The sequence below is a fragment of the Bufo gargarizans genome, chromosome 2 (assembly GCF_014858855.1).
Source record: "Bufo gargarizans isolate SCDJY-AF-19 chromosome 2, ASM1485885v1, whole genome shotgun sequence".
NCBI lineage: Eukaryota > Metazoa > Chordata > Amphibia > Anura > Bufonidae > Bufo > Bufo gargarizans.
The window spans coordinates 667632433-667644429 of NC_058081.1; the positions used below are offsets into that span (position 1 = coordinate 667632433).

Below are 11997 nucleotides of genomic sequence, written 5' to 3' on the forward strand. Positions count from 1 at the left end.
TGCTAATAAACATTCATAGAAATAATTGTTAGTGATGATCTGCCTGTCTATGGGTATGGCCACACAGAGCAGCCATGATCCTGTCAGTTGCGGTCGTGCTGCGGTCATTAACTGTGCAGCCAATTAGCCTGCCGCTTCATTTCACGGCTGCTCCGTGTGGCCTAATAATGCCGTAGATTACCCAATGAATGAGCAAACACTCGTCCATCGGGCAATCACAATTTTTAATTAGGTTAAAAAAATGAATTTGCCGGTGGCAGATCATACTGTTTAATCACGGCCTGTTGCCGACAAATTATGATTCAGTATGGGGACAAGGACTGTCATTAGAAATTGCTCCTCCCCACACTGTCGAGGAGATTACTGCATATAGTAGCAGTGGTCTCCTCTGCTGACTAGTAGGCAATTTCTCGGAAGGAACGCTTCCTATCTGATAATCGTCATTTGCATCTGTTGGTCTAATACCAGTCTAAGACAGGGCAGTCTTAATACAACCCCCAAATGTGTACCATGAGACAAATATGTCATTTTTCACATTTGTATCTAAGTATATGAAAGAATTAACCATTTATTTTTATTTTAGGAACAGATAGCTTGCTTAACAACCTCTTACAAACCAGCGATATATCCTGGGTGGATGAAAATAATTTCACTCTGCTCCACTTTGCGGTTTCTGAAGGAAACTTTGAGAGGGTAAACCATTTTCTCACCTTGAATGCTAATGTAAATAGCCAAACAGTGAGTGGCTTCACACCTCTCATCTTGGCAGTGCAGAGAAAGTTACTAGACATATGTGCTTGCTTAATAAAGAATGGAGCTGATGTCAACATAACGGACAAAGACAAGTGGTCACCACTGCACTTTGCAGCCCAAGGAGGAGATGATCGCATAGTTCGGTTACTTTTAGACCATGGAGCAGACGTTAATGCTTTGGAACAGGATGACTGGACACCACTGCATTTGGCCTCCCAAAATGGATTTGAGAATGTTGCCCGTGTTCTTTTTACACGTCAATCCAACCCAAATAGTCAAGAAATAGATGGAAGAACACCTTTGCATGTAGCTTCCTGTTATGGTCACTATAATATTGTCAAGCTACTAATCAGCCAGGGAGCTGACCCAGATGGCAAACAAAAAGATCATAGGACTCCTCTCCACATTGCATCTGATAGAGGTTACTTTCGAGTGGTACAACACTTGATACAGAAAGGAGCCCAACCAAACTCTGTTGACCACAACTACTATACCCCTTTGCATATGGCAGTTATAAAAGGAAAGAGTTTGATCTGCAAACACCTCATAAAGCATGGTGCTCAAGTTAACCTGAAAACCAACCAAGGCTGGACACCTTTACACCTTGCAATATTTAAAGGACACACGGATATAATACATTTACTTAAGGACAATGATGCCAAAGTAGATGCTGTTGGAGATATGAAATGGACTCCACTCCATCTGGCTGTTCGTTATAGTGAAGACTCCATCATTTCTCTTCTACTAGACATGGGAGCTGACCCAAATGTAGCTGAAATGTCTGGCTGGACACCACTTCATTTTGCTGTTCAAAGGGGGTCCTTTTGCAGTGTTATTAAGCTAATTGAAAGCAAAGTTGATGTTGATGCTCAAAACATGTTTGGCTGGACACCATTACATGTAGCCGTACTAAATGCCAATGCAGCAATTGTAAAGACATTACTCCGGGCCAATGCCAAACAAAATATAGAGGACAGCAGTGGTTGTACCCCATTACAATTAGCAATTAGAAATGAAAAAGACCACATTATTGCTCTCCTAGAAGGAGGGCCAGACACTTCTTCCAACAGCTCAGCCGAAGATGATTTAGGTCCTTTCCTCAATTTCCAGGAATAGAATGTAACCTGGAAAATTTCCACCATATTCTTATTTATTCATAATCTTATTTTTAGAAAATACAGACTGTCAAATACACCTATTGCCATGAATAAAAGAGACGTAAAAGTGGACAATATCATTTAGTATAGCCAATTTATGGCTAATGCATAAAGAAAAGATTACATTGGTATGGGACAAACTAAGTATGGGGTGAAGGATGTTCTGCAAGTTCTAATGAATTTCAAAGCTTTCTGCATTTTATACCTTACTGGTCGTAAAGAGGTATTCCCATTTTAGCATGTTGTGGCTTATCTGTAGGATATGTTACAATATTCTAACATGTATGCATCTAACCTTTGGGACCTTTACTAATCCTTTCACGTGAATAGGGCCATATTGTAATTCCCTGTACGGTGTGTGAAACATGCAGGGTAAATTAGTCCCTTCATTCTGAGGTTTGTTGGAAGTACAGGCCCCACCGAAGGGGTAATGATGGCACTTCCTATTAAGATAACATTACTACTGATAGTGAAAAAAGTAACAGATGTGTCCTTTCTTACACTCCGCTTGGCTCAACATATCCCGAGATGTGTGGTGTGAGATATTTTTTAAATCTTGGGCTACTTTCACACTAGCTTTTTTACTGGATCCAGCAGGGTTCAGCAAAAACGCTTCTGTTACTGATAATACAACCATCTGCATCCGTTATGAATAGATCCAGTTGTATTATCTTTAACATTGCCAAGACAGATCCGTCATGAACTCCATTGAAAGTCAATAGGAATGGATCGGTTTTCTGTTGTGTCAGAGAAAACGGATCCGTCCCCATTGACATGACTGATCCGTCTTGCTCTGCATAACAGGACAGAAAGCAAACTCCAGCATGCTGTGGTTTGCTCTCCGGTATGAGAATGGAACGGAATGCATTTTGGAGCATTAACAGTGAATGGAGACAAAACGGAAGCTTTTTTTTCCGGTATTGAGACCCTATATTGGATTTCAATACCGGAAAATATCAACGCTAGTGGGAAAGTAGCCTTACTTCATCTCACCTTGTAAGCATGTATTAATCTAATCATACAGTATTTATCAAACTAGTCCATATAGGTGTTATCATCCTGTACCTACTTAAGTAGCAAAATACCTTACAGTACATAAAACAGTCAACATACATAATAAGTCACCCAATTAAAGAAAACCTAAATCTGCCCATAATTTTTCTTGATCTTTCAAACTGCTCATCACATATGAGTGCAGAAGTTTGTGCTGCAGAGCTGCTTTTCCTTCTCTATGTAAAGCAGAAAGCATACTTTGCTGACAAATTTGGAAGCTATGGAGAGATATCTCCCAATCTAGAGGCATAAAGGCAGATTTAACCATTCTCTCACTTCCTTCCCCCACAGTATGCCCATCAAGATGACCATTATGCCTTCTTTATATGCTTGAATTGGTACAGCAATGGAAACCATTCTAAATATTAAGATGCCATAGCAAGTTGGCAATGTGAACTGTACTTCTTAGGCTACTTTCACACTAGCGTTAGAAGTTGCCGGAACTGCCAGCCGGATCCGGAAATCCGTATGCAAACGGATATAATTTGTTTCCGGATCTGGATACCGATCCGTCTGACAAATGCATTGCAATACCATATCCGTTTCTCCCGGTGTCATTCGGAAAAACGATCCGGTATTTATCTTTTTAACAGATTTAAAGATCCGGCATACATTTTAATGGGAATTAATGCCAGATCCGGAAATCCGGCAGGTGTTCCGGCATGCTGCTGTTTTTTCTCTGGCCAAATACCGTAAAAGGGACTGAACTGAAGACATTCTCCTGATGCATACTGAACGGATTGCTTTCCATTCAGAATGCATTGGGACAAAACTGAAGCGTTTTTTTTTTTCCGGTATTGAGCCCCTATGATGGAACTCAATAACGGAAAACTAAAACACTAGTGTGAAAGTACCCTTAGGCTTACGTTACCAAGAAGGCAGTTTTCAGGCAGCTATAAAATATAGTCATGCAATTTAATCTCTAAAAGTAATGCAATGAGCCAGAGACAGATACAAATCAATAACCAAGTCTGTGTTCATATCTGTGTCAGAAACTGTCAAAACATATTTCAGTCAGAAATACTTCAGTTGAACTCAAAGGGCTCAGTTTATAATAAAGGGTTAATCTGGTGCTCCTGGGGTCCATTGTGTGATTATTCAATTTTAAACTGAAGCCACAATGCAAATGTGAGCCTAATAAAGTATTAAATCAAACTATTCTATGAAAGTAATTCTAATAAATAAGCAAAGAAAACTATGAACCACAAAGAATATGAAGGTAAAAAGTAAAGAGGAGTCAAATGAACCATATTGTACATGATATATAAGCTTTATTTGTAATATACTCAGCTAAATGATGTTATGCTGTATATCAATAAACATTTAAATTGATTACTAAGACTACCTGTACACAATGTGTCCCTGGCAGTGGGGTCGGCATAAGGCTTACTGCTAATTGCCGTCCAGCACCTGTATATGCTATTTGTTTCAAATAGAATGTACAAGCGCGGCCCAGGAAGTACGGGTGCAGCATGGCAATTAGAAAGGAGTTGCATGCTGATCTTGCTGTTAGGACGTGCTAAGTTCACCATCTGGAGTGTGGCCTCTGAACCCCAAACTGCAACCAGTCTTCTAAAAGTACACCTAGTTTCTTCACCAGAGCCCACCGCAAGGCCAGATGGACAGTGGTGTTAGCCAAGTCAGATTTATGATCGGCCCTTTAAGACTGTAATAAATGTGGTTTGATGGTAGCAGTTTATCCGTCAGTAAGCAGCTTTACAAAAGTCGCACATCCTTACGAAAAAGTCGCACGTTTTTATGAGAAAGTCGCATGTTCTATTAAAAAGTCTCATAAGATAAGCATGGTCCTCACTGGAGTGAAATTGCGACTTTTTTGCGACTTTTAAAATAGTCCTAATAGTAAATCTGTCTAGAGATTCATTTACATAAGAAAACACGCCCACTTTAAAAAAAAATGGCGAGGATAGTGCAGAGCAGAAAAAAGTCGCAAATTTGTGCGCAGTTTTAGCATTTTTGGGGACTTTTTCACTCCATTATTCTGACCTGAGCTAATGATAAATTTGGCCCAAGAGGTCTTTCACCACAGTTTATCATAGCACCTACAGCTTTCTACCACACATAGAGGATATTTCTGAGGTTACATTCTGTGGCCTGCTCCATCTGGTGGTGGACTACAGATGTGTTCTACCATGAGGATTTGTCTCTGGGAGACTATATCGATGATACGGTTGCATATGAAGGCCCCTACAGTACTTTTTTGAAAGACCCCCCCCCCAGAAAAATAAAGAGGACCTTTTTGCTCTTCTGACATGTCTATATTATTAAATACTTGTACGCTCCATGAAATAACTATTCTGGAGCATATAATCTTATAACTCAGTTTTGTGCTTATCTCTTCTAGAAAAGCATGGTGGATGTTACCATTCCTCTTGTCAAATGACACTGACACTGACAGCACTGATTGGACAATGGCAAATTATGTAGGGACAACCATAGTAACACATGGTTGGCAATTTACTGATACGTTTTTTAAAGGGATAACAGAGAAATAGTATAATTTAGAGCTATAAGAATAGATTTAGAATTGAATAGAATTTTTGTAACATGAGGAACACAAGCATTTCTTAAACAGACATGTCAAGAGAGGTGACAGGTCCTCTTTAAAAGGGTAGTTGGGCTTCAACTGGTTGGCTTTTAAGCAGATGCAAGATATTCTGGATCTGTATAGGGTCTACACATCCATAGGTACGCATTAAGATATTTCCTACAATTACTTAAATGGATTCGCCGGAAAAAAAAAATACAGAAAAACGTGTTGTTATAAATAAACTATAAAAAATCTTTTTCGTTATTTATAGTGTCTCATTTTGTCTAGGTGATAATCAGTGGAGGAGTTAAAATGGCCGCTGTCCGATTCCTGGACATGGAATCCATCCTCCCAATGACACTGCAGGATGTACTGTGTGAGAATGCAGAGCACAGAGCAGGAGCATCAGCAACATGAAGCTCTATATTATGTGCAGATCACAGCTTAGATAAGCAATAATCTGTCTGTCTGCCTCAAAAAAGATCTGAAGCCATCTCACCCCGATCACACAAGCTGAAGTGTTTCCCCCACAGCAGTGTGCACCTGGTCCTTATTCCTACGCTTCAGCTTGTGAGTATGAGGTGAGGAGGACTCTGTTACATAGCACATGGACACTTATCTCGGCTGGCATCTGCACATAATATTGTGCTTCACAGTGCACACACAGGCAGAGACTGGAGTTTACATAGGGCTCCTGTTCTGTGCTGTACAGTCTTACACAGGCCATCCTGCAGTGTCATTAGGAGGACGGATTCCATGTCCAGGAATCTGACAGTGGCACTTTTGACTCCTTCAGTGATTGTCCCCTAGACAAAATGAGCCATTAAAAATAATTAAAGGCATTCAATAGTTTATTTATAAGATGTTTTTTCAGTATTTTTATATTTCCCGGAGAACCCCTTTAATGTCTAAGCATAAATACAGAAGATTCAGGCCCACATGTCCCAACTGCTCAGGGTTCTGCAATTTGATGTCTATATATGCGACTATATTAAAGAGTTGCTCTCCATAGAGACAATTGCCCTGATTTATCAAGATTAGCATGTGCCATGCCGGTCTTGCTAGGGCCTGCATCATTGGAGCAGGCATTAAATTTTTTACAAGATGCAGGCCTCATCATAAATGAAATACCTTCTCTGGTGGTCCATGCTCAGAGCTGCCATAGATTTCAGTCTTTACATCGGTTTCTGGCATAAATAATCATAAATGTGCCAAGGCCGGTGGCTCTGCCCTTGTCATATCCCCTTTCAGAAACCTAGCTAGGGCAGTGTAAAAATGCCACTTGAAGCAGATTTTTCAACCTTTTACCACCAGAAAATCAGTGTGGGGACAATGGTAAATTCCCTCCAATGTTTCCAGGGGAAATTTCCACCTGTAATAAGGCATCACATACAACATGATATTTCATTTTTGTAGCCGATTCCAGAGGAGAAAAACCCTCTGCATGCCTGCTTATGAAATCATTTGGTGCCATCTGATGTAGCTGTACAACTTGTGAAGACATAATCCATGTCACACTTTGTGTAATGTCTCGTGTGAGAAGATGATACAAACTGCGATGATACTGCATGAACATGTGGTAGCTGTCAATAAGATCACTGTATTTTAGCATAAGGCTCAAACTGTACATAAAATGTTATATTAAAAAAAAAATATATATATATTTTATTATCTCTACAGTAGATTCATTCTAGGAACTTAACACGAGTTTCGTTTGTAATTAAAATTATAACATTAAAAAATCATATCTGGTTTTACCATAATTTCTGGATAATGAAAAGTTATGCAACACTATAAGCATGCCTGCACACTATGAGAAAAAATGCCAGTCTCTCTGGTGACCGGGATCGTGGGAGTTCACATAGGCTGGTGGCTTTTTTCTATAAAGTACAAGCACGGCCATGCTGCTGGACTGCAGGGTGGTCATAACCATGGAAACTTTCTCTGCATAATAAATGCTATTTGCTAAAGTGGCAAAACCACTTTAAGCCTCAGAATATAATCAAGACTATTCTCATTCATTGACATCCTCAATTGAGGTTAGGCCCCCTACAATAATTTCCTCGAGGAAACTCGAGAAATTACTCGAGAAAGTCTAATGTTGCTCCCATCTGTATGATTTGGTTACCTTTATCTACTTTAAGGACTTGTGTGAAAGTCTGATGAGATTTTAGGTCAAATATCTGCAGAAATGGAGAAAATTATGAAGGGTTCACAAACTTTAAATCCCCAGTGTATGTACAGGATTTAAGACAACAAGACAAGAATATTCTCATTCACTGACAGCAACCAAAAATATTGGTAGGGAATTGTAACACAAGGCAAACATGAAAGCTGCGGATCTTTTCATTATACCCATTTAAGGCCTCATGCACATTGTTTTGTTCCGCATCCGAGCCGCAGTTTTTGTGGCTCGGACGCGGACACATTCACTTCAATAGGGCCGCAAAAGATGCGGACAGCACTCCATGTGCTGTTCACATCCGTTGCTCCGTTCCGTCGACCCGCAAAAATATAGAATGTACTATTCTTGTCCATTGTGCAGACAAGAATAGGCATTTCTACAATGGGCTGCCCATTCTGTACCGCAAATTGTGGAAGGCACACGAGCAGCTTCCGTTTTTTGCGGATCCGCGGTTTGTGAACCGCAAAAAACGGAACGGTTGTGTGCATGAGGCCAAAGAGGACCTTTCAATTTTTTTTTAAATTTAAGATAAATACCTTTGCCTGCGGGGTACTCCACTGATGCTGCCACCCTGACTGTTTTTTTTTTTTTTTTTATCACTCCTGCGCCCCGAATGGTATTTTGTGGCAATTATTAACATACTGAGCAGGAAAAATACAGGGGGGCTCAGGAGTAGGGATGAGCGAACTCGAACTGTATAGTTCGGGTTCGTACCGAATTTTGGGGTGTCCGTGACACAGGACCCGAACCCGGACATTTTCGTAAAAGTCCGGGTTCAGGTTCGGTGTTCGTTGCTTTCTTGGCGCTTTTGTGACGCTTTCTTGGCGCTTTTTGAAAGGCTGCAAAGCAGCCAATCAACAAGCGTCATACTACTTGCCCCAAGAGGCCTGTCACAGCCATGCCTACTATTGGCATGGCTGTGATTGGCCAGAGCACCATGTGACCCAGCCTCTATTTAAGCTGGAGTCACATAGCGCCGCCCGTCACTCTGCTCTGATTAGCGTAGGGAGAGGTTGCGGCTGCGACAGTAGGGCGAGATTAGGCAGATTAACTCCTCCAAAGGACTTGATTAATCGATCTGCAGCTGTGCATCATTGAGCTGCTGAAATTCAATTGCTCACTGTTTTTAGGCTGCCCAGACCGTTTCTCAGTCACTTTTTTCTGAGGTGATCGGCGGCCATTTTGTGTCTTGTGGTGCGCCAGCACAAGCTGCGACCAAGTGCATTTAACTCTCAATGGTGTGGTTGTTTTTTGGCTAAAGCCTACATCAGGGTGAAGCTGTCACACCGAGTGCATTTAACCAGCAATAGTCTGTTTATTTTTTGGCCATATACTACATCAGGGGCAAGCTGCGCCTGTCACCAAGTGCATTTAACCCTCAATGGTGTGGTTGTTTTTTGGCTAAAGCCTACATCAGGGTGAAGCTGTCACACCAAGTGCATTTAACCAGCAATAGAACAACAGACCGACGAGTGGTTGCTGCCGGTGAGCCTCAAGCCCGGCCTGGTGGTGTGCGATAATGGGCAAAATCTCGTTGCAGCTCTGGGACTAGCCGGTTTGACGCACATCCCTTGCCTGGCGCATGTGCTGAATTTGGTGGTGCAGAAGTCCTTTCACAACTACCCCGACATGTCAGAGCTGCTGCATAAAGTGCGGGCCGTCTGTTCGCGCTTCCGGCGTTCACATCCTGCCGCTGCTCGCCTGTCTGCGCTACAGCGTAACTTCGGCCTTCCCGCTCACCGCCTCATATGCGACGTGCCCACCAGGTGGAACTCCACCTTGCACATGCTGGACAGACTGTGCGAGCAGCAGCAGGCCATAGTGGAGTTTCAGCTGCAGCACGCACGGGTCAGTCGCACTGCGGAACAGCACCAATTCACCACCAATGACTGGGCCTCCATGCGAGACCTGTGTGCCCTGTTGCGCTGTTTCGAGTACTCCACCAACATGGCCAGTGGCGATGACGCCGTTATCAGCGTTACAATACCACTTCTATGTCTCCTTGAGAAAACACTTAGGGCGACTATGGAAGAGGAGGTGGCCCAGGAGGAGGAGGAGGAGGAGGAGGAGGAGGAGGAAGAGGGTCATTTTTAGCACTTTCAGGCCAGTCTCTTCGAAGTGACTCAGAGGGAGGTTTTTTGCAACAGCAGAGGCCAGGTACAAATGTGGCCAGCCAGGGCCCACTACTGGAGGACGAGGAGGACGAGGATGAGGAGGAGGTGGAGGAGGATGAGGATGAAGCATGGTCACAGCGGGGTGGCACCCAACGCAGCTCGGGCCCATCACTGGTGCGTGGCTGGGGGGAAAGGCAGGACGATGACGATACGCCTCCCACAGAGGACAGCTTGTCCTTACCCCTGGGCAGCCTGGCACACAAGAGCGACTACATGCTGCAGTGCCTGCGCAACGACAGCAGAGTTGCCCACATTTTAACGTGTGCGGACTACTGGGTTGCCACCCTGCTGGATCCACGCTACAAAGACAATGTGCCCACCTTACTTCCTGCACTGGAGCGTGATAGGAAGATGCGCAAGTACAAGCGCACGTTGGTAGACGCGCTACTGAGAGCATTCTCAAATGTCACAGGGGAACAAGTGGAAGCCCAAGGCCAAGGCAGAGGAGGAGCAAGAGGTCGCCAAGGCAGCTGTGTCACGGCCAGCTCCTCTGAGGGCAGGGTTAGCATGGCAGAGATGTGGAAAAGTTTTGTCAACACGCCACAGCTAACTGCACCACCACCTGATACGCAACGTGTTAGCAGGAGGCAACATTTCACTAACATGGTGAAACAGTACTTGTGCACACCCCTCCACGTACTGACTGATGGTTCGGCCCCATTCAACTTCTGGGTCTCTAAATTGTCCGCGTGGCCAGAGCTAGCCTTTTATGCCTTGGAGGTGCTGGCCTGCCCGGCGGCCAGCGTTTTGTCTGAACGTGTATTCAGCGCGGCAGGGGGCGTCATTACAGACAAACGCAGCCGCCTGTCTACAGCCAATGTGGACAAGCTGACGTTCATAAAAATGAACCAGGCATTGATCCCACAGGACCTGTCCGTCCCTTGTCCAGATTAGACATTAACTACCTCCCCTTAACCATATATTATTGTACTCCAGGGCACTTCCTCATTCAATCCTATTTTTATTTTCATTTTACCATTATATTGCGAGGCTACCCAAAGTTGAATGAACCTCTCCTCTGTCTGGGTGCCGGGGCCTAAATATATGCCAATGGACTGTTCCAATGTTGGGTGACGTGAAGCCTGATTCTCTGCTATGACATGCAGACTAATTCTCTGCTGACATGAAGCCAGATCCTCTGTTACGGGACCTCTCTCCTCTGCCTGTGTGCTGGGCCTAAATATATGCCAATGGACTGTTGCACTGGTGGCTGACGTGAAGCCTGATTCTCTGCTATGACATGCAGACTAATTCTCTGCTGACATGAAGACAGATTCTCTGTTCCGGGACCTCACTCCTCTGCCTGTGTGCTGGGCCTAAATATATGCCAATGGACTGTTGCAGTGGTGGCTGATGTGAAGCCTGATTCTCTGTTATGACATGCAGACTAATTCTCTGCTGACATGAAGACAGATTATCTGTTACGGGACCTCTCTCTTCTGCCTGAGTGCTGGGCCTAAATATCTGACAATGGACTGTTGCATTGGTGGCTGACGTGAAGCCTGATTCTCTGCTATGATATGAAGACTGATTCTCTGCTGACATGAAGCCAGATTGTCTGTTATGGGACCTCTCTCCTCTGCCTGGGTGCTGGGCCTAAATATATGCCAATGGACTCTTACAGTGGTGGGTGACGTGAAGCCTGATTCTCTGCTATGACATGAAGACTGATTCTCTGCTATGACATGAAGACTGATTCTCTGCTGACATGAAGCCAGATTGTCTGTTACGGGACCTCTCTCCTCTGCCTGGGTGCTAGGCCTAAATATCTGACAATGGACTGTTGCAGTGGTGGCTGACGTGAAGCCTGATTTTCTGCTATGACATGCAGACTGATTCTCTGCTGACATGAAGCCAGATCCTCTGTTATGGGACCTCTCTCCTCTGCCTGGGTGCTGGGGCTAAATATCTGACAATGGACTGTTGCAGTGGTGGCTGACGTGAAGCCTGATTTTCTGCTATTACAGGCAGACTGATTCTCTGCTGACATGAAGCCAGATCCTCTGTTACGGGACCTCTCTCCTCTGCCTGTGTGCTGGGCCTAAATATATGCCAATGGACTGTTGCACTGGTGGCTGACGTGAAGCCTGATTCTCTGCTATGACATGCAGACTAATTCTCTGCTGA

At 43.7% G+C, this 11997-nt stretch overlaps 1 protein-coding gene across 1 annotated transcript in view; it reads left to right on the forward strand.

Annotated features, from left to right (window-relative positions):
• ANKK1 (ankyrin repeat and kinase domain containing 1) overlaps positions 1 to 2568 on the forward strand; it is a 166074-nt gene extending 163506 nt beyond the window's left edge. Inside the window, exon 8 of the mRNA XM_044282277.1 lies at positions 584 to 2568. Within this exon, the coding sequence (XP_044138212.1) occupies positions 584 to 1869 (1286 nt within the window). The 3' untranslated portion in view covers positions 1870 to 2568. The remainder of the gene's footprint in view (positions 1 to 583) is intronic.
• The last annotated feature ends 9429 nt before the right edge of the window (positions 2569 to 11997 follow it).